Here is a 26,724-nt window from a genome sequence, read left to right on the forward strand (position 1 = left end):
AAATCCCACCCCTCAACCTTCCCCTACCAAATCCAATCCTCTAATGAAATCAATAAGACACCAATTATCATGCAATAATCCTCAATTTTCACATTCCAATAAATATTTATTTAAACAACAAAGAAATCCAACTCTCATCATTCCTTTTATATTCCCATGATCAAGTCATGAAAATTTTCTTATTTCTTTTCATTCCCTTTTTTTATTTTCACTCTCGGTGTGTGTCGTATCCGAAGCATAAATTTCATTTCTCCTCGACAACAATCTATTCAAACTGAATCCTACAGGTGCGTAAATCATTTTGCACTTATAGGCAGAATGGAATATCTCTTCTACATCTTCCTCTCCCCTTCCTTATGTTCATGTGTATAAAAATTATTAGCAACCAACATTGGAAACAAGCTGAACCGGTTTTTGTTACTCTTGCGGATCAAAGAAAATTTATTGCCATCGATGTGTGGTTTACGCAATAGATTTTCAATATTGTTGCTGTCTCACTCTGGCTGGTTGGTTGGTTCTTGTGCATTGCTGTGTAGTGGGGTTAATCGGATGTTACGTGATGGTTAGCATGGCTGTCAATGGCTTATATTCCCTAAAATCACGTAAATAAAGTATGTATTGATGAATATTGAGGATTTTTTGGAATTTGACTCATATTGAGGCACTAAGGTGGACATAGGATGTCTCTACCATCCCCTAACATCCAAACTAACCCCAACATGGGAAAGCATTGACTTCTCTTGTAACTTTTTTGCTACTTAGCTAAACTGTTATTATAAAGCGACTGTGAAAGGGTAATCATATGCTTAAATTCATCCTTCTTTTCCTTGTTCGATATGAAATTGAGATTTATTGCTTGTTGATTCGCGAAGGGTCATAAGATTATCTGTGGTATGTATTTTTTTTTCGGGGAAAGTGCTCATGTAAGAAGAGGAAGGAATTGAGATTCAATTATTTTTTGAGGGAAGAATTTGAAATTTTTTGCTTGAATTTGGAGATTAAAAATTGATTTGGGTGTCAAAATAAAGATGTGGGTAACATGGCTAGGCTGGGGAATAAATCATTGATCGGGTAATAAATTATGTGTGTTGGAGTTTAGGCTGTCTTGGATGTCTTAGGTTGGGTAATGTTAGAATTCTTTGTAGTATGGCGGGATTGTCAATTGAGGAAGTCTGTTTTTAGTGAATTTGCAAGGGTTTGGTTCTTAATTGATGCAGAATGACGTCATTTAGCAGTTAAAATGGTTGGAAAGGGTCAATTAATTAATAATTTTGTGTTGTTGCTCTTATTATCTAAAAGACAATTATGAACATGTTCTGATGATGCCGTGGTGAGCTCACTTGAGTCTGTCCACGACTTGATCACCAAAACCTCAATACTCTCCTTATTTATTGTCAAATGCTCAATTTTTTTTTAATCAATTCCACAACTTTTTTAGTCTAATTTTGCAAACTTTTGAATCATTTTCAAATCATTACTAAATTCATTTATATTTTTTTTATTTCTTTTCATATGGCGTTACCCTTACGTTATCGACGATTGGATTCACAATTTTTAATTTTGAACTTAAGCAGCACGTTAGTATATATTACAATTTATTCATAATTCATCATTAATTTTTGAGACGTAAATTGAGTGAGTCATTGGTTTGCAAAATTTGATTATTCTTTTTTGTATCCGATGAGAAATTTTTGGGGCTTTGTAAAAAAAAATGCAGGTCTGGAGATGGAAAATGCAGATCTGCAGTATTGCGTGAACTGTAAGGGATAGCTAAAAGCTGCAGACCTGCGAATCTAAAGCTCAGAAAAATGAAGGTCTGCGGTTAATGGCCGTACCATTGATATTTTGGATTTGAGGTTGAAATTGATGAAAGATTTGGAAAATCTACAACAGTTTTAGGCAGGCTTGACTAGGATTTAGTATGGAAAAGTTGACTAAAGTCGACTCGTGAAACTAGATTCAACTTTGAGCCCTGGTTTTGGGCTATTTGAGCTTATCTGTCTAAGGAAACTAAGAATTGTGTCCTAATGATCTAAGCTATACATGCATCTAATGCCACAAACGCACCTCGTACCTCATAACAACTCAACAACCCCCAAAAGATCCCAAAACAATTTCGCACATCAACCGACTTCCCACTACTTTTTCTCAATAACAACTCATCAACCTATCAAAAATCCATTCCTCATCCATCCATCCATCCACCTTCAAAAAAAAATAAAAACGAAAATATTTGTTTTTCCCATCAACAAGACTTCCATTACTAGTCAATACATGACATGCGTGTGCCCATTTAATACGGCACTTTAAAAGGCTGATTCCATGTACGTTGATCGTTGAGCTATTAAAAAACCATTTGTACGTTACACCTTCACTGGAGCTCTTTTATTATCTATATCTCATTTTTATAGAAAAATAGTGACGTAATCAGACATAAATGTTGACCAGAATGTTTGAAATTTTAAAATAAATGAAAATGAAAACAAAATACTTTCATGATCCTGAACATCATTAATCTTTTTCATTTTTTTCTGTGAATTTATATATATATATACATGGGGATCATCACTGGAATAAAACACTAAATATGTATTATGGTGTTAATTTAATCAATTACACTTATATAGTCGGTGTGTAGATATTTTTCATTTTTCAAAAAAAAAAAAGTTATAAATGAATAGTCACGGCATAGTGTGGTCATGGATATAAACATCAATATGCTTATTATTGCTATTGCTATTGTGTGGATATTTATATATACTTAAACACTTCTTCTTTCTGCTCACTCAAGACGATTATGAAATTTTATAATAAAACAATTAATCATTCAATTTCTGGAGAAACAGAAAAAAGTTCACATGCACATTTTATAGTGAAGTATTTTTAAAACAATTTAACATTTTTTACCTTCTTCATCTTTGTTATCTTGTGCCTTTTTTGATGGGAAATTGAGGATGATTTTTGATTGAGTTGGAGGGTTTTGAGGCGCATTTTTGGCAAATTATACATTTTACTTACTTACTTCCTTAGCTAAGGCAGTAATATGGCAACAAGAATGCACTAAGAAGGCACTGAAGCCCATTGCCGCGTTTTACGTCACATATGCCTATAAATTATAATTTTTAATTGAAATTTTTAACAGCATTTATTAATTTGCAATTTTTGCAGTTATAAGCTAGATCAAATCCTACAATTTCGAAAAATATCCATTCAAATTTGTCGAAAATATATAAATATTGCTTATTAAAATTGCTTTTAAAGTTGAGATGATTTATTAGTTAAGGTTCGAATCCTATAACAAATTATTTACTACTGGTGGTGTATTCAGAATCCAGGAATCCAGTGGAAGTCGGCTTCCAAAAGGTTGGCCTTTTTTCTTATGGAGACCTACCAATTCTCTGGGAGTATTTGAGCCCCCTGTTTCATTCTAAAATGCTCAAATTCAACCCTAAATATGAACAATCAGGAAATTTATAACCTTAAAAAACACAGTTGGCAGGATTCCAATTTCCTTAACTGATGTACTCCATTGAAGTCCATAACTGCTCTCAACTATAGTCTATAACTGCCCTTGATTTTAGTCTTTAAATGTCCTTCAATGGAGTCCATAATTGCCCTTAACTGGAGTCCATAATTGCTCTAAACTGGTGTCCCTAACTGCCCTTCCTTAACCGTCCTCCACTGGAGTCCCTTAACTGTCCTCAACTGTAGTTCATAATTGCCTTTCCTTTGAGTCCTTAAATGTCCTTCAATGGAGTCTATAACTGCCCTTAAGTAGAGTCCACAACTGATCTAAACTGGAGTCTCTAAATGTCCCACACTGAAGTCCCTTAATTCTTCTTCACTGTAGTCTTTAACTGCTCTCCACTGGAGTCCAAGCTCCAAAAGCTCAGCTACAACTCTGGTACTTAGCCACAATTATGGCACTCTGTCTCAACTTTCGCACTCAACCACAACTCTGACATTCTATCACATCTCTGACACTCAGCCACAACTGTTAAAATAACTCAAAAAAAGTCAATATTTCCAATCCAAAAATCAACAATTCCCAAATAAATCGATTCCCAATTCCATAAAACACTCAAATTGAATTAAATGAAAAATATTTCATCATTTATTCATTCATACAAAAGTTTTCAAGCATAAAAGTGAGACAAGAGATGTTTATTAATTTTATACAGATAAGCATTTGAAGTGAGAAATGAATTTATGATGAATTAAGTGACACCAAAAAATAAAAAAAAAAAAAAAAAAAACTTTATAAGAGATGTCTCTCATCTATCCATCTACAACATCATTAATTTTATTGTTTTGAGTGCGAAAGTTTTTCTTATTTTTTTACTTTACGGCTGTTAGCATTTGCATGACGAGCGACGATGATGACAATATTTATTTCGAGGTGAGGCATTGCACAAAGTATTGAGTGTATGGGATAGAAGGGGTCAATTACAATAACTTGTGTGGCAAGTCAGGCTGGTTAAGTCAGGATTACTAATGCGAATTAGTTGGCTTGACAAATTGATAATTTGAATAAATATTTGATGACTGATTTTGGCCAGAGGTAATGGGATTGGGATTTAAATGTTTGGAAATGATGCAGGAATGGCCGAGATGATAGAAAATTATGCAAAAATGACTGAAAATGGTGCAAAATTGTCTGAGATGACTGAAAAAGATGCAAAAAGGTCTGAGATGACTTAAAATGATGCAAAATTGACTGAGATGACTTGAAATGATGCAAAAGTGTCTGAGATGACTGAAAATGACGCAAAAATGACTAAGATGACTAAAAATGATGCAAAAATGTCTCAAATGACGGAAAATGATGCAAAAATGACTAAAATGGCTTAAAATGATGCAAAACTGTCTGAGATGACTTAAAATGGTGCAAAAATGTCTGACATGACTGAAAATGATGCAAAAATGTCTAAGATGACTGAAAATGATGCAAAATCGACTGAAATGACTGAAAATTGATGCAGAAATGTCTGAAATGACTAAAATTGATGCAAAAGTGTCTTAAATGATTCAAAATGATGCAAAAATGTCTGAGATGGCTTAAAATAATGCAAAAATGTCTGAGATAACTTAAAATGATGCAAGAATGTCTGAGATGGCTAAAAATGATCCAAAAAAATTCCCATAAATCCCTTCAAACATCTCATATGCCACAACTCATTCAATCTTATTCTCATAACTTCAATAAATAAAAATCCCTTCAAAATGTTCTGTCCAAAAACTGTCCTTTCCTTCCATAAAATGATACGAATCGGAACAAATTACCCAGGGCAAATTAAATGTTGATTAATTACATTAAAGCTCTCGATTCGTTGTAAGACATGAAATTCGATTCTCTTCTTTCTCCTTCGTCTGAAACAATTTTTTTTATTTTCAGTTCTTCTTTGTTCAATTTTTCTTCTTGCTTCTCTCCATTCTTTAATGCTATTTTATCGATTTTCAATTCATATCAACTCCAATGGCTTTTGATTGACAGCAAAATTTAATCAAAAGCTGATCAAGGAGTAAGAATCCAAAACAGTTATCAAGAACAGATTTGCTTAAAGCAATTTATGGAATTTTATTTCTGTTGTGCATGTAAATCTGGATATTTCTTGTCGAGTTTGAGGAAATTTAAAGCAGAGGGAGGGAATGGAGGTGAGAAAGAGAAGACAAGACAAAGGAATTGAGGGATTTTTGATAAATGATTGAAGTTTTTTTTCGATAAAAAATACTTTGAATTTATGGTGAATTTATAGGTTATGTGTGGGATTTTTAGGTTAGGTTGAAATTTTTTAAGGTTATGTTCAGGATTTTAAGGTTGGGATTGCAAATTTTGATGTTTTGTGAGCAATTGTGAGGTTAGAATTGCTATTTTTGAGGTTAAGTGAACAATTTTGAGGTTAGAACTGCAATTTTTTAGGTTAGGTGAGCAATTTTTAGATTAGAAATGCACTTTTGGAAGCTTTATGCTCAATTTTGAGGTTTTGATTGCAATTTTCTCTGTTATGAGCTTAATTTTGAGGTTATTGTTACAAATTTTAAGGTTATGCGCTTAATTTTGAAGAAAAATCTACAAATTTTGAGGTTATGCAAAATAAAATATGCATTAACACCCAAAATACTCAAAATTGTCCTCAAATCACTGTTAATTCCACCTATAAACCCCATAAAATCCCCATATCATAGCTTTACACATGTCACTAATTAACGGCATTAACTTGAATATTTATAATTGACCTCACACACGAGCATGAACAAATCACTCTAATTCTATTAATTATTACACTTAATAGTCTCTCTATTTTTAATCTTATATTACAAATTTTAAAACAAAAAATGCCGTTAATTAAAAATCCATATCGACTTAACGTAGTAGCGAGGATGAACGGAGTGAAGAAGAATGAGAAGAAGTGTCATTTATTTCTAATTCCATATTATTAATAATTGCTCATATGTCTTGTCTTGGGAAATGTACAGAAATATTGGATAAAAATAAAATTTGTATATTTTTGGTTGGGGATTTCTTAGGGGGATTTTGTGGTGAAATTTTGATTTATTTTGGGTGATTTTGAGACTTTTTGACAGATTTTGGGTTGGTTTGTTCAAGGAACTGTTAGCTAGTGCAAGAATGGGGTTCTTAGAGTGCTTGGATCGATAATAGGCTCCATAGAATGCTAAACTAGTCACTTGAGAGCTTTACCTCCTCCCATGACGTCCGTTCTTGGTAATTCTAGTCAAAAACCCCAAAAATCCAAAATTCCCCATCCAAAAATCTGACTAAATTCCCCTCAAACTCCCCCCAATCCCCCATCACATTTCCACAATTTCAAACTTTTCAACTCAAACCTTAAAAGTGAAATCTAAGCCATTTAAAATTATTAATCTCTTCAAGAACGTGAAGAACAGAAAGTGATAAATCGATTGAAACTAGCGCACTTTGATGTTGGATAGATGGAATGTGTAAAGAAGGAACTTGTGGCTTAAGACAAGAAAATAATAATTTTTTTTCTCTCTCTTTTTCTTCATTCTAAATCCATCTACAATTAAATATCAACAAAATGTCTTTGCGAACGATTAAAGAGATTTTATGAAAATGATATTTTTTTTTTTTTGTTAAATGAAAGAAACACTTTGTTAAGTCACTTTGAAGTGAGGTTTTTTAAGTAAAAAGAGTGACTTTTTAAGTTGTGAATTGAAGGAAATGATGAGGAATTGGGGATTGAGAATTGAGTCTGTGGTTGGAATTTTGAGGCCAGAAAAGGGACTAGAGCGCAGTTTTTGGAATTTATGGCACTTATTGAGTAGGTTTGGGACTAGATTGAGTATTTGGAGGACACGGGGCAGTCAGGGTAGGTTGAGTCAACCTCCTACCCCTGTATGAACAGAATATTTCAATTTGTTAAGGATTTCTTAGACAAAGCTACTTTTTAGACCCTAAAATTGACACCCAAATAGCAAAAGTCGGTTAATTGGTCTTAAATTCAGGACCAGGCCTGCTCTACTCTGGCATTCAAATCCAATCTGGCACCAATTCTGCATTAAGTCAGCTTAAGGTCTTTTTTTGATAAATTAACCTATTTTGACTATTCAGATGACTTATTCTCTCAAAAACCTCTTCAAAATGTCTACCAAACCCGACAACATGTCAACCCATGATTCACAAAACCTCCTCAAATATCCCCAAAACTCAAAATCAAACTCTCCATACTATCCACATCCAAGTCCCAAGAAATCAGCAAAACCAAAAAACAGAGAACAAAAATTTTCAACTGAGATTATGTTAATCACACTTGATTAATAACTTTATTAAACGTCAGTGACGTCCGAATGAGGCAGACTTTATAAAAAATAAATATATTTAAATATTACTTACATTCAATGTCAAAACCTGATTTCAATTAGACACTAAAAGAGAGAAGAAAAATAAATAAATATTTATTTTTGCGGGGAGCAGTGCTGAGTAAGAATTTCAATAAAAAAAAAATTATTAAAAAGTCGTGATTTTTCTCTAATATGAATTAATAATGGGGTATTTGCATAGAGGCATAAACTGACTGTTTCAAGTCATAGACATGAGCACACCACCTGGTCATATCATTTCAATTGTCGAGCATCAACGCAATATTGTTGATGACAAAAATTTCTCAACCTTTTTTCAACTTCTCACACAATTTTTAAAAAAAAAATTTTGAAAATGTTTTGACAACTGTTTATACGATTCCTATCCGCCCGATCTTAACATCCATCTCGATTGACTTAAACAAAAAAATTATTTTTGATATTTTTTTCGTAGGAAAATTCTTTAAAATATCTATAAAAATAAACATGATGAAAGTGTGACGGATTTAAAATTGTGAATCAAATTTTTAAGTCATACAATGTATCATAACAACAGCAAAAAAAATGCAATTTGAATATGTGGGTCTATAAAATTAGATTTATTCATCATTGTGTAATGAAATTATCTCAATTTTGTTGTTTAAAGGTTGTTGTTGTCGGAGGGAAGAGAGAGTTGAGAAGTGGAAAAAAAATCATGTAAAACATGGTTAGAAATTTTTCATGTCTATGAGGCAAGTTGCAGGGGAGTTGCTGGGTTGTCTTGTTGGTATTTGGAACTATTAATGAGATTTTCATGAAATTTAGCTCAAAATTCTGTCAGTTCCAATATAATTCGACTTAATTTGACAACAATCGATCAGTTTGTAATGGGTTTCGGCCAGTTTAGACAACATTCGGTCAGTTTTAATATAATTCGGCCAGTTTTGGCAAAATTCGATCAGTTTTGACAACATTCGGTCAGTTTTAATATAATTCGGCCAGTTTTGGCAAAATTCGATCAGTTTTGACAACATTCGGCCAGTTTTTGTAATATTCGGCCAGTTTTGACAACATTCGACCAATTTTAATATATTTCGGTCAGTTTTGACAACATTCGGTCATTTTCAATATAATTCGGCCAGTTTAAGTAACATTCGATTAGTTTGCATAGAATTCGGTCAAATCCGGCAACATTCGATCAGTTTTGACAACATTCGATCAGTTTTAAAAGAATTAGGTCAGTTTTGACAATATTAGGTCAGTTTCAATATAATTTGATCATTTTCGACAATATTCGGTCAGTTTTAATAGATTTCGGTCAGTTTTTCAATTTCAATAGAATTTAATCGTTTTTGAAAGATTTCGGCCAGTTTTTTTTCGAAATTCAGTCAGATTAAAGTCTCCAAACCCCTACCAAATCCACCAAAAAACCTCTCATCTCAGTCACTCAATCATCTCCCATGTGTAAGAAGATAAAATACATTCTACAATGTAAAATCTAATCTCATTCAATATGTTAAAAGAATTCAGAATAAAAAAATATACTACAAATGACCTTGTTGTAGAGCACATACATCTTCATTTCATGTGCATTTCATATTTTATATACATATACTAGCGAATTTGCACCAGAAGCTCATTTTTTAGCGCTAAACAAAATGGAAAAAAACATCTCTTTTGATAATCATGACATGATAAGATTTGCATCTGTTGCTGTTTTACAAACCGTGATAGTTTTCATGGTTTTTGCAGTCATAATCTTTTTTTATTATGAATTATGTTTTATATTAGGAAAAAAAGAAGTTAAAAAAAATGTAAAAAGCTTCATAAACACGTGTAAATTCGCACAAATAAAGCCTCTTTTGTCATTGTAGTCGCGGAACAAAAGTGTGAAGGCATATTTATGGATTAAAATGGTAAAATAAGCGATCATGAACATTGTACAATAATTACTAACTGTTTTTAGTCGATGATTCCGTCTTTTGTTGGAATTGAAATTGAAACATTTTTTAAAAAAAAAATTGAAAGGAATTTTGAATGTTTTGATGAAATTGAATATTTATTGGATTTTAATGGTGAGGATTAAACTTTCGATTGAATTTTTGGGTGAAAGTTGTATAAATAAATAATTTATTAAGGATTTTTTTTATTATCATTATAAATGGAGGAATTAGACAAATCGGCACAAGCCATATTTGTTTTTGGATTTTATTGAAAAATATTATGAGATTAAATTGAAAATATTTTGATAAAATATTGTTGGAAATTACGAAAAAATAGGAAGTTAGTTAGAGATATAACTACACAAATGTGTAATTTCATGCACTATCAAATATTGAAATTGAAATTAACTGCTTAGATAATTACTGTATGTGTTTATAATTGAAAAATCTAGATCAGTGATGGATAACTCTTAAGTCACGACTCACTGCAGTATGTAAGGCTCGAAGTAGAGTCGTATTTTCAAATGTACTCGACTCCATAAAATTTCAATAAAATTCAAGACTAATTCGATTCGAATTCAAACTCTGGTCGTGTGATATTGTGTACCGCGAAAGGCACACTTCAGACCACGAGTTATTCTGCGGCAGAGGAGTACCATGACACAAAAAAGGTTTCCCACCACTGATCTAGATAAATAGTGCATAGAGTTAACTAAATTGTAATTTACCTGGAATTATTTCAGTAAACAACAGCAGAAAATTGTTAGATTTTGTTATTGGGTACTGATATGATCCAGAATTCGAAGTCGACTCGCCATTTTGAATGGAAAATTTGACTCTAATTGACTCGACTTAATATAAAATTCATGCCGACTTCAGTCGACTTCTCTGATATCATTCTATAAATGTACTTCAGTTGCTTCAACTGTGATCCATGGTTTTCTTCAGATAGCACCTAAAGCGCTAGGTTTGACTCCAGTGTGACAATTTTCAATATTTTCTTACTTACTTTGCACAGATCGATTGAGATTCATGGCTTCTCTTAGTTTTCGTTTGTAGCTGGCTCTAACGATGGCTTCTGTCTCCCAATTTCCAAAATCAAGGTCAAAACTGTCACTATCGACTGCTTCCTTCCAAAATTTCCTTGTTCGTCCACGAGCTCAATTCTATAAATCCACAAAAAACAAACATTTTAGGGTCAAAAACGATCCAAACCATTCCAACTCTTTACACCATTCTCATCACCCATAAATCATCATCTCATCATCATCTCATCCAAAAAAATCTATAAACCCACTCATCCAAAAAAACTATTCCATCAACAATTACTTACAGCAATTGTTTATGTTTGCGCTATACAAAAACAAGTAATAATAATTTTTTAGCTTTTAAAAAAAATTATTCAGCTTTAACAAAAAAATCGGCGTTTTTGTGTGTTTGTCTATTGATGAATTGAAAAACAAACAAATCATTCATGATGTGAATTCCGATCGTTACGCTGAGACGAGAGAGAAGTATGAAATGCATGGAATAATATTTAGTTTTGAAATATCGAGGAGGGAATTAGGAGTGTGGGGATGAGTTGGTGGGATAGAGCGCATATTTAGAGGGGGGAATTGGATGAAGGGTTCAAATTTGGGTTAATTTTTAATAGCTACATGGAAGGCACAAGTAAATCAAATTCGACAACAAGCTGACATCAGGTAAAAATTGATCAATCACATTTTAATCAATTTTGACTCATTTGCAGAGGTCTGACTGTTCTATATGGATTTCCCTGATCATTTTGAATATCTTGTGTAATTCAATTACTGTCTTAAATTGTGGAATTTTAATTAAAATTCCTAAAATTGCTTAAATTGTCCAAATATCCAGAATTGACATGATTTTAATGTATTAGCGCCTCTTATGGTCTCTGGACTATATGAAAGTTGAGTCTAGAATTCAATTTTGGCACCTTTTTGGACAATTTTGGTGTCTGGACACTCAAAGTCCTGCCAACCCATCAGTCCCCCTATTTAAATGGATATAAAGTTCACGAGAAGCTCTGGAGTGTCTACAAATAAATGATAACCTTACAAAATTCTCCAATAATTCCCCAAAAATCACACATTACACAATAATCACGCAGCATATCATAGCCACGTGGTCCACCTCATCTTTAAGCAATTTCAGACAAAATGTATTCATCCTCTACTCACTCAAAAAACCTTAAAATACACACCGAAAAAAAAATAATGTTTTATTTAAATGAATTCACAAACAAATTAATTCCATGACCAAAAGATTAAGTAAAAATAAATCATGAGTTTGAAATATTTTTCAGTTCAAATTAGCAATTTAGAATGAAAAAATATTCAAAAATTATTTAAACCGTTATGTTGCAACATTTGGCATAGACTACAAATAGCTTGAGGATTAAAGTCGGAGTCGTAGAGTGAAATAAAAAAAAAATTTGGCAACAGCTGTAAAATTTACCTAGAAGCTCATGACCTCATTCTACATGTGATGTGATACAATTCTGACATTGATAACTAAACTGTTTATCTACATGACCACATCGTATTGTGGGTGTGAGTCCAACAACAACAACAAAAAAAGTGTAATTTTCACATCATTTTTTATTTAATCGTCTCGCGTCCAAAATGCCAAGTTAGACGGGAATTGAATAGAATTGCCTACTTCAAAATAAAGGGAAAATGTTTCATTTTTGGCCTAAATAACAGCAGATATGAAAAAAAGGAACCGACCATCCTTTCAGACGATTCATCAATCATATACAATAAAAATGTATCTTTTTCTATTTCCACTTCCTCGTGACAGAATCATGTTCAATAAAAGTAAATTGTTTTTCTTTTTTTTCCATTCCTTTTCTACATTTGCTTTGTCTTACTTTAACCTCAAGAAGAATGGATGTACAAAAAAAATCTATAAAGTAAGAAAATAGGGAAAAAAAAGTTGTGTTGTTGGAAAATAAAGAAGAAAATGGAACAAAAGTTTGAGGATCGATAACAAAAGTAACAGAAATATAAAAAGAGAAGTTGAAATAAAAATTAAACTGAAACGACAGCTGGTAAGATTGATGTGAATGGGAAAAGGATTGGGTATTGGTGGGTTTTGGATTGGGATTAGGATTAAAGGTGGATCAGGGCAGAGTCAGGAAGGGGTCTTTATGACTCGAAATAGAATTTTCTTCAAAAAGTCTAGATCTGCTCTTAAAGTTCTTTAAAAGTCAAGCGATGCGCTATAGTAAATCAATATTTGGCCACCAAATGGATCACGGCGACTTTAGGGTACTAAGGAAATAGCCAGAAATTCACGGGACTTTGATTCAAAATCCCCAACACTCCTAAAGGGCACCCTTATGTCTTTTTGACATTTTAGATGATTTGTGTCTCTAATGACTTTATAAATCATTTTTAAACTAGATTTAAAATGTATCTGATCGAACAACGATCAAGTGGACTTATATGAGCTTAATTACTTACTTATTAACTTAATTACTTACTTGCTTACTTGATTAAGGTGAACATGGGCCTATTGCTAAGCTTGAAGAGCGTCTAAAGCCGTCCTGACCATCCTGATCGTCTAAACTCTATTCTTTAAGAATATCTAGCAGTTCGAAATGTTAATGACTTTAGCTTCCTTTTCTACCCTATCAATCCAGGAATATGTGCCTAAATATCCTTTAATCAAAAGATTTTGGATATTTTCACACAATTTCTAATAAATAAAGGCCATCAGCAACTCAAAACCCTCACAAACCTCCATTTAATCTACATAAAGTCATACAATCCTCAATCTACATCATCTATTCAAATTCACCTTGAAACCATCCATTCCCATTACCTCATCCATTCCCATTACCTTTCATCCATAACTAGAATCAAACAAAAACTCAAAAAAATTACAGCAGCAGTCAAGATAATTTTCACATTTTAATAGTCATACACTCCCCCAATAAATACACGATAAACAACATAGTAATAAGTAGCAGCGATGCCTATCACAATCGTGTGTGTAAAACCGTGAAGAAAATGTTGTATTTCATACATTTATGAGAGTACCACCCCTTGCCTTGAGGGAATATATTTTCTACTTCTTCTTTTTTTATACTCTTTTTATAGAGAAACTAGTCAATATCATTTACTCGTTTATAGTAACACGAATAGACTTTCAAAAAAGAAACAAAGCTAGTTCATAGTTCTATGATGGCCTTCAATAATCAGTAAATGCTGTTAAATATTTTGTGTATGAACAAAACTTTTTTTTGGTATTGATCAGACATAGACGTAAAAATATAAGAGAATTTTCAACTCTATTTATTGTTGCCCATGGGAAGCATCTCTTCCTTTTCAGATTGAAATCACAACTGACACTGAATATAATGGGGCAGAAAATATGAATTCAATGATATACAATCTAACATTTAATTCAATTGAACAATTTCGGCAATCGTTTAGATCATTTTTCTAATAATTAAGCGCTATGTGATATGGATTCTGCTTTTAGAGTAAATGAGCTTGATTTGGTGGGAATGGTGGAGGTTGAGTGGTGTTGGTGGCGGTTTGGGTGGATGGCTGGTTAGACCTGAATTACAGAAATTGGCTAATTGATCTAAAATCTAGTTCTAGAGCGGCGTTACTCTTATTTGATTTCCAATCCGACAACAATCTAGGGTCACACCGGGTTTGCCAGAGTCACACCAGCTTAGAACCGAATTTTTGAATGATTAATCGACTTGTAGCATTAGAAAGATCGCTTTATGATGTTAATATTAGACTAGAGTCGGTTTGAATGCATTTTAGTCTTCAAATCGACTTCGAGCTCTGTCTCACATAAGTATAACTGAGATTCTTCTGTACAAAAGCCAGATTCTTCTGTATAAAAGCCAGAAGTCGTTCTAAATTTTGCCAAATAAGACATAACATATCCAAAAGGTTCACGGAGTACAAAATATAGTAAATAGTTTAGTCAAGATGGATAGAATAGCCAGGATCTGGTCTGTATTCAGATTTTACCAAATCCAACTCCATTCTGGAGTCCTGCTAGCCTTAAGACACTCATTTTCGACTTTTTCATACCAAATACCTTTCAAGACATTCTATTTGATACAAAATGATTCAAATGATCACTTCAAGATCCAAAAAATCCAACAAAATTACTTCCATAAAATTCAAACTTCCAAAATGCGCACCAAATACCCAAATATCTCAAAATTTAAACTAATTCACAAAATTTTTTTTCTGTATTCATTTCATTTAAAAAATTATTATTCAATTGATGCTCAATAGTGAGCACAGTTTGCCTGCTAATAGTTTCACACATACGTACATATATCGGAGATGAGAAAACATTATTAATGAATAAAGAAAAACTTTTTTTCATTCCCGCTCTCTCGTATTGAAGGTTGTGTATTTGTCTTAGGTCAGTTTTAGTTAAAGGCATCAATAGCAGATCTATGTATATAAATTTACTAGTCTATAGTATTGCTAAAGGCAGAAGAATTCCATTACTTTACTTCCCCATAAAAAAATAATAAGAGAATATAACAAATGATCGCAATGTGGATGTGCCATGCCGAGTATTGTTATTGCATTGTTGTTGTTGTTGTCATTAAAATGTAGAACACGAGGATGGATATAAGTGCGTACGGTATCGATTTATGTGTATCGATTTTCTGCCAAATCTTCGTCAAATAAACCGAAAAAATACCAAATAGACGTCCGGAGATGAAGAAAAATTACTTTTTTTTTTGAGATGAGTACAATTCCATGCCTATATATATACTTACATATTCAATTCAAAAGACTTGAAGTTTCTTTTGACTTTTTAAGAATTCTTTTGCGATTTTTTTTTTCTGTTCCTTTTGCTTGTGACATTTTTAATTGAATTTAGAACTGTACCTAATTTTTCACAAAATGCAAACATCGAAAAACCATTTGTGAATATGTACGGGGTGAATGGGAATCGGAATGAGACTTTTTTTTATTTATTTTGTATTTTCTGTGGAAAAAAGAGACGAGTGATTAATTGTTTTCTATTGACTTTTCATTACATTTTTACGACTTTCAACTACTCTTATCAAGTGGTGAAATGGTTGGCTGTGTTTAAGGAGGGTAAACTGGGGACTGATTTTGAAGTTATTTGAAATTTTTTGAATATTTTCAATATGTTTTGTGTTAATTGCTTTGTCTGTTGATTTGAAGGATTAGTAAAGTCGAGAAGACATGAAGAAGCATGTTCTGGATTATAATCACTAAATTGTGGATGCTTAACTTCATTGATTGAATTTATTCACAAACATATAAGGTGGTATTGACACTCAAAATTGAGTCATCCGACATAAAGACAAACTTTCAGACACTGAAATTCAGTGTCAATGCCTTACGAGCATGCTCTTTTAGTTGAGTAAGCTCATCGTCTCTTCCGGCGCTCTAACCACTTGACGATTGCCGCTTTTTCGCTGCCTAAGCTCATCGTCTGTTAAGGAGAGATTGTAATGTCGTAACTCAATTATAATGGTTGATTGAACGGCCTCTGGTAGGAATAAAATCCATAAACTCTCAATAGGTCAATAGAATGATACAGATATCCAGTCTGATGCCTAATCACTCGACCATTGAGGCCTTGTACTCTTGTCCTGGCAGATTTGTTAATATATGGCTCGTTACCCAAGCTTCCATTTTGTTTAAACACCTCAGACATCAATATTGAGTCAAATCAGTGATTATAGATTTTAAAATCCATATTTTACTTGCTTTCTCACTTCACTGGACGTGCAGATCAATTGTGATCTATGGCCTCCCTCAGATGATGGCTAAAGCTGGCTCTATCGCTGGCTTCTGTCTACCAATTACTTCACAAGATACTCTAACAGGAAAAGAGCATACTTTCATGGCAAAGCAAGACTACTAAAATACCTAAAAGTGGTCTTCTTGCCTGTTAGGGGTAGAAATTAATTCAAAATATACCAAAAGCCTGACGTGACTCTTGCATGGTGCCAGATTTAAATCAATCGGTGCTAGTCCGACGTGACTCTTGAATCGTGCCAAATTTGAGCCAAATTTACCATCAAATCAGAGTCACACTAACTGAGACTGATTTATTGATAAATTAATCGACGTGTACCATTTAGGATGCAAATCAACACTGCAACTCTCCAAAATAGATCAAAAGGTCATCACATCACCTTGCAACTCCTCAAATCCTAATCCACTTAACTTCAATCAATCTACAAATATTCAAATCACATGTCATAATTCATCAATCGATATTTCCTGCAAACTTATAATTATCTCCACATTCATTTCAATTTAACACAGATATAAATTTTAATTATTTCCTCAACCAACTATAGATGAGAATTTGTACAGGCACACAACAGCCTAATCGTAAATGCTAATACCAAAAATTCCATAAATGGATTTACATCTCCATACTTCTTTAATTCCTTGTTCTTTTTATTCATATATATATTTTTTGATCAGCTGGGATCACCGTATCGTATAAGATAAATGTCTTTTCGTGACGCAACTCTTTCCACACGCTTTCACTTCAGAATCTTATGCTAGACATTCGTGATGATGTTTTGACTGTTACAGACTCTCTTTTTTTTGTATGCGAGAATATAGCATGTACTGAATATATTCATTTTGTGAATAATAATGTAGATTGTCACACATCTGACAGGCTCGCGAAGGTTTTTTTTTTTTTTTTATTTAATATCTGAAATACAAGCACACAAAAAAAATATTAAAAACGGCCAAAAAAACTTATGTAGGTTTACTTCTTTTTCGTACACAACACACACATTCATCCTCATCATCTTTTGCGAACCGAAACAAATGAATTGAGTGAGTGAACAAAAAAATATTAAACACAAATTTGTTTTTTGTCATCTAAGGAACGAGCAAATAGAGCAGGGGTGGGCAACCTGAGTGCTGCGGTACAAAAATCATGTTAAATGCTATGAGTCGTATGACGTGTGAGATTTTGTTCAAGGCTTAACATAATGCCCGATGAATATCATGAGCCTACTCATGAGCCTACCCATGAGCCTACCTATGAGCCTACCCATGAGCCTACTCATAAGCTTACTCATGAGTCTCCTCATGAGCCTACCCATGAGCACACTCATGAGCCTACTCATGAGCCTACTCATGAGCCTACTCATGAGCACCCTCAATTAGTTGAGTATGCTCATTGTCTACTAAAGATGGTGTGCCTTTGCACAAAAAGGTTGCCAACCCCTGAAATAGACGATCTTTTTTATTTTGTGAAATGTGAAAAATAAGATTTTACTGAGAAAATTTAATGAATGATGCCGCTAAGGCTTAACGCTGAATTCTTTTTAGAATTCTTTAATGCTGTTTTTTTTGTGTTGTGTGTTGTGGCAAATGAAAGGAGATTCTTGAGTACTTTTTTGTGATCATTGGTGGAATTTGGGAGAATTATGATGAAATTTATAGGAATTTTGTAGGATTTTGCAGCTTTTGTGGATGTTTAGAGGGATTTTGGTGTTGATTTTTGATTTATAAGTGGTGAAAATTGGCAAATGAGTCTGATATGCTCTATAATACTCATTCTACATGCTTAATTGGCCATTTAGATCAATTGTGAGTTTTAGTAGCACTTCAATCAGTTTTTTAAGATTTAATGTTAATGTTGACGGGTTAATGGACCCTTCAAATTGTAAATACCGAGTCTGGATAATCTGTTGCATGTCTTTTATCATAGCACCAGCCTGTATCAGTATCAATCATTTCTGAATACATCCTTATTAATCATCACAGCAACTGCATCGAAGGTTCTTTGAAATATAAGAGTAAAATTCATTCAAAATTGCTCCAAATCGTGCAATTTAACTCCTCAAGTTGAACTCTAGCTACCTTTTATCATAAATATAGCAAATCTCTTCAATCCTCCATTTTACAGACAATTTCAACTCAATGATCACTGTATAATTCCCCCTATACTCCCCCCTCTTCCCACATAATCACACCTCTTTCATACTTATCATGCAAAACAACAATCTTCTATCTCTCCTTTGTTCTACAACCATTTAATCGTTTGAAGTCTAAAAAAAAGAGAGTACAAAGCCTAGACAGAAGCATGATGTTGTGTAATTATATCAAAAGAATCAAGTTTAGAAAATAATATTTAATAGAACGGAATAGAACATAATGAAGGTGTTTGGCAGATAAGTAGCTTGGAAACAATTACCTGTTCTATTAGATTCTCATCTTAACTCTGGTATTAAAATGTTTCGCAAGAATATTGCGGCATGTTAAGGTTTAATTTTGGTTATTGAACGGCATTGAAGGCGGTTGAGTTCAAAGGGATTTGGAGGGGATTTTGAGGTTGTTGAATGGGGAATTTGCGATGTGTAGTTTAGGTTGAATTTGAGGTTAGAATTTGGATTGAATTGATTTTTAAGGCAGAAATCTCGATGATTTCATGGAAATGTTGAGGTATAGTTGATGAAAATTGGAATAAATCGATTTTTTAAGGCTGGAATGTCAATGATTTGATGAAAATTTTGAGGTTAAGTTGATGAAAATTGGATTTAATCGATTTTAAAGGCAGGAATCTTGAAGATTTGATGGAAATTTTGAGGTTATATTAATGAAAATTCTCAAAAAATCAGTTAAATCCGATCCACAGCATATGCAACAATATCTCAAATAATCATCAATTCCACCACACAACTGATCCCCAATCCACCACAAAAAAACCAGTCAAAAATATTTTAATCCACATAAATTTTTCATATAAATCAAGATAAATATTATTTTTCTCAGCATCCATTCCATTCGACTCACGGTACCTAAATATGCTACAATTTTAAAATACATCGATAGACTTAACGTTACGTTACATGATGAGACACTTGTCTACATAATAATATTTAAGTAGTTAGATAAATGTGAAGATCATGATGACGAAGATTATACTTTATATTTTGAAAATAAAGACACAAATTAAGAAAATATAAAGAAAAAAAATATTCACGGCTGTGACGTTGAGGATTAACATGTGGATCGGGAGATTCTTTTATATCTCTTTTCTTTTTTTTCATGAAAATGATTTAGTGCATACGATATTTTTTTGTGTAGTGAGAGTAAAAAGGGAAAAGCCGCAAAAAATAAAAGATATTAAAATTTATATCTAATTTATATGATGCAAGATATACTGTGCAATAATATTATTAATTTAATTTAATTCACAGCTTCATTCTTATTCATTCGTTTAATTTTGTAAAGATTCGTTTTGAAGGTTGAAGTTGGGATGTTGTGCTGGTTAGAGCGCATTTTTTGCAAGGTGTTCATAATTTTTTGGGGTTATTCTGAGGTTTTTGGTTTACAAATGGAGAAATTTAAGTTTTTTCTCAATAATTTGGCCTTGGTAGCTCATTTTTGGCTTTAATCTAGATTTTATGTCAATAAAATGGCTATTATGACCCTTTTGTGCAACATTGAACCTCATTGACCCTTATTGACCCTCATTGCGTCTTATTGAGCTTCATTGAGCCTTATTCAAACTAATTGAGCCTTACTGAACCTCATTGAGTTCTTATTGAGCCTTATTGAACCTCATTGAGCCTTATTGAACCTCATTGGGCCTTATTGAACCTCATCGAGCCCTTATTGAACCTCATTGAGCCTTATTGAACCTCATTGAGCCCTTATTGAACCTCATCGAGCCTAATTGAACCTCATTGAGTTCTCATTGAGCCTTATTGAACTTCATTGAGCCCTCATTGAGCATTATTGAACCTCATTGAACCATTATTGAGCCTCATTGAGCTTTATTAAGCTTTATTGAGCATCATTGAGTCTTATTTAGCCTTGATTATTCAATTTGACTAATACATTCCTCAATGACACCTAATGCACCTCATCTATTGCTTTAGTTGTCTTTTCGGACCCTATATTCTCTTTATCTCCCTATAGTCACTATTCTAGTGCTCAAACTACTCCAAATCCACTAAATATCCAATTTCATTCGTCAATCATTTAGATAAGCTCCAAATTTTAACCTTATACTGCTTAACATCAATCTGGTATCCAAATTTAACCTTCAACCTCCTTAAACCTCTCCCAGCCACCCATCCTGACTTCCCAAACCCCACCTCACCTCATCAAACAACTTTCTACATTATTAAAGTTAAAAAAATTTTCCGTTTCATCAGCAATGACTCGCGACGAAGTCAAAAAAATATTAAATTGCAATAAATATTAATACGTTCAAAAAAATAAGAAAATGAGCATCGTCACTCCCTATGCCAATTAAGTCGTCGGCATAATTTATATCGCATTAATTCAATTAGTTTTAGATTATTCCCACATAAATTTCCACGTCACATCTCCGAATGGGCTTCATTGTGCAAAAATTTATTTCTCTCTCAATTTACGTCAAATTTTGCTTTGTATGAAAATTTTGTTCCTGTGTCGATGCTTAAAAAACATCCACAGCCTACGAAAGTTTGTCAAAGAAAGATTTATTTTTTGAAATCTTCTCTCTTTTTCGTTATATAATGAAGGGACAGTGAATGCTAATGGCGAGACAAAGAGACAACGTACATCATATACACGCTATCAGACGCTAGAATTAGAGAAGGAATTCCATTTCAATCGTTATTTGACACGTCGACGACGAATTGAGATTGCTCATGCATTGTGTTTGACTGAACGCCAGATTAAGATTTGGTAAGTATTGCTGAATCTCGAAATTATGACAATTCCTAACAATATCCTTTAATTCACCAATTTTAGGTTCCAAAATCGTCGCATGAAGTGGAAGAAAGAACATAAAATGGCATCAATGAATATCGTGCCATATCATATGTCACCATACGGTCATCCATACGCTCAATTCGATATCCATCCCAGCCAATTTGCGCATCTGTCAGCATAGGACGTGTGGCACAGTAGCTTCTCGAATACTGGTTAGAGACTCAACCAATTATATCAAGAACAATATCAAGGATATCAATCAAATAATCAGGATACTACTAGTAATGCTCTATTTAGTAGCAATAATAGTAATACCTCTGAAAAATATCCACCCGATTTCTGATCTCAAAATAATCCTCTTATTGATTGTGATTGTGATACACAAAGCAATTGATGATGATGATAATTTAATATGATTGGGATAGGAACTGCTTTTTGACATCCAACAAAGTCACACTATCTCAAAAATCACAAAAAAATTTTGAATTTTTTTCAATGTAAAACTGAGAGATAAACTTCCAGGTGGATGAGTGGATGACCACATCTCCACCTGGAAGTTGAGATAAATTTTTTGAGTGATGCATTCAAAAATAAGCAAAAAAAAAATGAAGAGATATAAAAATGAATATAATTGGTTGTGTTTGTATGTAATAGAAATAGTATAAAAAAATAATAATGTTTAAATCGCTTCCAAGAAAAAAAGGACCTCAAAAAAAAAAGAAAAAATTTTCTCCCTGTTGAGCTTAGAGATGAAGCTCGAGACATTGACGAACTTCATCTGTAAGCTCCGGATGTATAAATTTTTTTTTTTTTTCATTGGAAGTATTGTTCATACTCTTTCTAATCAGTATTCAAGAAACTACAAAAAAATATCAACATTTAGTTTAGTTTTTAATGAAAAAAAAAAGAAGAAGAATCTTTTAGAGTTAAAGTCTTGTTTAAGGTTATTTTAGGTTCGATTATAAACGTGAAGAATGAAATAAGAAAAATTTAAAAAATTGAAAAAATTTGAAAGAATTCAAGAGCAATAATCTATGAATATCAGACAAGCGCAAATGAATTTCATGTAAATTGGTGATTTATTGGGGGGTTAAGATGGGGTTAAGTGTGGGTTGTTGGAAGATTTTGAAGAATTTTAACGAATTTTGCAGTTTTTATGACAATTTGTCCTCAAAAATCTCAATTTTCCATCCAAAAACCCTCAAATCTCCAAAATTTTCAAACTACTCCCACTCCAAACCCCATCTACCCCCTAAACCCCACCAACAAATCAAAAACATTAACAAAAGTTAATCCATAACGACAAAAAAGATGCAGACATCCAGCTCAAAATAGCAATTTTCAACCCAGTGTAACGGTCAAAAAATATTCAAATTTCCTCTCTCATTCTCATTTCCAAAAGCAAAATTAGGCTCTCTCTCCCATGTAAAATATTAAGTTTGGATTCATATCCATTAGATGTCACTACTTTTGAATTGTGATATGTACGTACTGTAATAGAGATGGCGCTGATTTGCAATGGAATGAGATGATGGGTGACTTGGGGAGATGTGTTGAGGTTGGGGGAGATGTTGAGGGGACTGATAAGGGGTTAAGTGAGGGGAGATTGGGGTAATTAGAGGGTTCATTTGAGATTTATTCCCAGAAATTGGTTTTTTTGAAGATTAATCGCCAAAATCTTTAAATTTGACAATTTTTCTTCAATAATTCTTCAAAATTTTATGAAAAATTCAAATTTGAATAAAAATTTTCAATAATTTTGAAAAATTTTGATTAAAGTTATAGAAATTTTGAAATTTTTATAAATTTTGAAATTTTTATAAATTTTGAAATTTTTATAAATTTTGAAATTTTTATAAATTTTGATATTTTTATAAATTTTTTGACACAAAATTGCAAAATTTTAAAAAAATGTTTTAAAATTCAAATTAAATTAAAATTCAACAATTTAATGCCTCTCAATTCCTCAACAACCCCCACTAGCTCCCGCCCCCCTGACTCAATATATACTCCGAAAATTTATGGAACAAAAAAAAAAAAGAAATTTACATTAAAAATGGAAAATCATTAATTTCTCAAGTCTGATAGTATCGGTGATGATGATAATAGCGCCATGAAGATGATAAATCTCTTAAATTAATTTTTTTTAAAAAAAAAAGTATAAATTCAACTGCAATATGAAGATGATAAAAAAAAGTTTTAGTTAATTTACAATTATTTTGTTTTAAATTTTAAAATTTATCATTAAAGTTTTTTTATTTGTTTAAGGAAAATTTTTATTAATTTTATTATTATGTGGCTTTTTCTATTTATTAAAAAAAAATCAATCCCCCCAATTTACTTTATAAATATATTTTTTAATTTTTAAAATAAAATCAAACAAAAATACTTTTTTGTATTGATTGTGACGAAAATGATGATATTTTCACCTAGGTTGTTTGCTTGTTAATAATTACAAAAAAATGATACAAATGAAAATCTCTAATGATGATGATGATCATAGGAATTAAGTTAGAAACTTTTGAAAATTATGAGAAAATAAAAGAATTTTTCTTTTTAGTTTAAAATGATTGTGGATGATTATTGGATGGGTTTTGTAAGTTTTTTGGAAGTAAAATTCAAAAAATAAATTGAAATTTTAAAAAATTAATTTATTTAGTTTTAAATTTTTTAAAAATTGAATTAATTTAATTTTAAATTATTAAATAAAATTTTATTTTTTTAAAAAACTAAAGTTTTGAATAAATTATTATTTTTAAAGTAATTTAAATTTTTAAAAATTGAAAAATATGATTTAAAATTCAAATAAATTTTTAAAATTTTTTGTTGATTTTCAAATTTTTTAAATTAAAATAATTTGATTTTTGCAATATTTTTGATTTTTGGAAATTTAATTTAATTTTTAAAAATTTCTTTTTGAATTTTGAAATTTTTTAAATTTATTTTCAAATTACAAAATTGAAATAAATTATTTAAAAATTTTAAAAATAATTTAAACTATTTTTTAATTTCAAAAATTTTAAAATTTCACTGTTGAATTTCTAAAATTCAAATAATTAATTTATTAATTTTTAAAATTTTAAAAATATTTTTGAATTTTGAAATTTAAAAATCAAAATTTTCAAATTCTTTGAAATTGAAGGCTTTAATTTTAAATTTTCAAATTTTAATTAATTTTTTAAAATTTCAACAATTTAAAATACAAATTTCAATTCCAAAAAACCTTCAAACGCCCATCCAACAAGCATCCACAAGAGAGTAGCATAGTTAATAATTAAATGCAAAAAAAAAAATCATGATAAAAACAAATTCGGATGAATGCAGGGCTTATTGTTCTATTTTATGTTTTTATTTTTACTTCTTCTCTTTCATTATTTTTTTGGTTCCTTACTTATGTCTATACTATCTACTTACTTACATACTTACTTACTGTATACTGTATATCTTAAATTAAGTTGTAAATTCAAAACATGTACACTGAAAAGAAGAATTTAAAGGAGTATTGCTAATGGAGGAAATTTTTTTTTGTTAATTATTTGTATTTTTATTTTGGAGGTTTCAGTTGAATTTGAGGTGATGAAGAAGGAGGCTGAATGGATCTTTTGTGGCTGTTCAGTAGAGATTCTGGAAATTTGAATGGATTTTGTTGGCTAATTTGAGGTTGAATTTGAATATTTTCTCCCAGCTAGATTCTTAAGAAATTTAAGCCAGAAATGCTTAAATTTAGGTCAAATTAATATCAAGGCTCGAATTTGAATCGAATTTTGGATGAAAAAGTTGATTCAAGTCAAGTAAAGGGTTGGATGTCTTCTCATTCTTGAACTATTGATTCAATTCTGTCTAAAAGTCACGAATCTTCAACAAAATCTAGTATCAAATTCCTAAATTTGAATCATTTGAGGCTATATTGCTGCTAATCATCACCATAAGCTCAATTAGCGAAATTGATGTCAATCTGCAGCTGTCAGACTTCAACATTCCACTAGCAGGCAATGAGCATGCTCACACAATCAGAATAAACTAGGAGTAACGCTAACGATAATACTCATCTAGTATATTTATGGCAAGGGTCAGACACTCCAGTGGTACAATACAATACTTACTGTACTTTCCATAAAAAATTCTAAAATTCAAATTCCTCCTAGATTTTTGGTTGTGAAACCAAAATTTAAGACGCTCCAACACCAAAAATCACCCCAAACTCCAAAAGTCATTCTGAATTTCACCCCAAACCCCCCAAAACAATCTCCAAACTTTCGACAAAAAAAATCTTCTCAAATTATTCCCCTAAAGCCAACAATCCAGATAACACAAAAAAATGGATTTACTCATTTCACTGAAGTTTATGACCGTAAATTGCTCAAAAACTTCCACTTGAAGACTAAATCTCCAAGATTTTTTGCTTTCTTGAATCAGATAAGATTACTGACTCTCCTACACCATTCAGCTATTCTGCACTTGATGACTCAATTTGACTGAAATCTCCAACAATGTAAAATTAACTCCTAGATACAAAATACAGAGGACTATAGGAAATAACTTATGATTTATGAAATCAATCAATAAATACGCAATTTTGGCATCAAATTTTCTTTTCCATCTTGTCTGCCAATTTTTTTTCTCTCTCTTCATGCCTTGTTTCTCGAGGGGGTAAGTGGAAGAAGATGATAATAATGATAAAAAAGTTTATTTTTTTTTTTGTTCATACACAACATTTATATTCTGTTTAAATTACACAAAAAAAAACATCGTCGTCATTTTCATTTTTGCTTGTATATAACATAAAATATGAAAATGAGGAAAAATGAAGGAAAAATTTTCACTGGAAAAAGTAAGAAGAAAATTCAGTTCTTAATTTTTGTTTCCATTTTTTTGAAAATTTCTTAATGAAAAATAGGAAGCAACTTTATTACGCAATCCACTTATGAGAATAAAGAAATTGATTTTTTTTGCTTCTTTTTTTTATGGAAACAGAGGCGAATTTTATGAGGAGCTGCTGCATGGTTAATGAATTTTAGATGTCATATGGTTCTGGAACGTTAAAATTGCATTTTATTTAGTGATTTAGACATTTTTGTTGCCACATGTGTTGATTGGGGATGATTTTGTGATGTTGACAGTGGGAATCAATTTGTTAATTAAAGTATTAGGTTAAATTATGCAGGATATACTGCTATAATGCGATTGTATCTATTTGATTGGACATAGTAACTAAAACTTGCTAT

General features: G+C 31.7%; 1 protein-coding gene across 1 annotated transcript in view; it reads left to right on the forward strand.

Moving 5' to 3' along the window:
• Positions 1 to 24,099, forward strand: part of Scr (Sex combs reduced) — a 59,938-nt gene extending 35,839 nt beyond the window's left edge. Inside the window, exons 4-5 of the mRNA XM_070634586.1 lie at positions 21,307 to 21,472; positions 21,539 to 24,099. Of these exons, the coding sequence (XP_070490687.1) occupies positions 21,307 to 21,472; positions 21,539 to 21,680 (308 nt within the window). The 3' untranslated portion in view covers positions 21,681 to 24,099. The remainder of the gene's footprint in view (positions 1 to 21,306; positions 21,473 to 21,538) is intronic.
• Positions 24,100 to 26,724: the final 2,625 nt, after the last annotated feature.

This window comes from Chironomus tepperi, unplaced genomic scaffold (genome assembly GCF_022539635.2).
Source record: "Chironomus tepperi strain 1889 unplaced genomic scaffold, CSIRO-AGI_Ctep_v1 contig_85, whole genome shotgun sequence".
NCBI classification, from domain to species: domain Eukaryota; kingdom Metazoa; phylum Arthropoda; class Insecta; order Diptera; family Chironomidae; genus Chironomus; species Chironomus tepperi.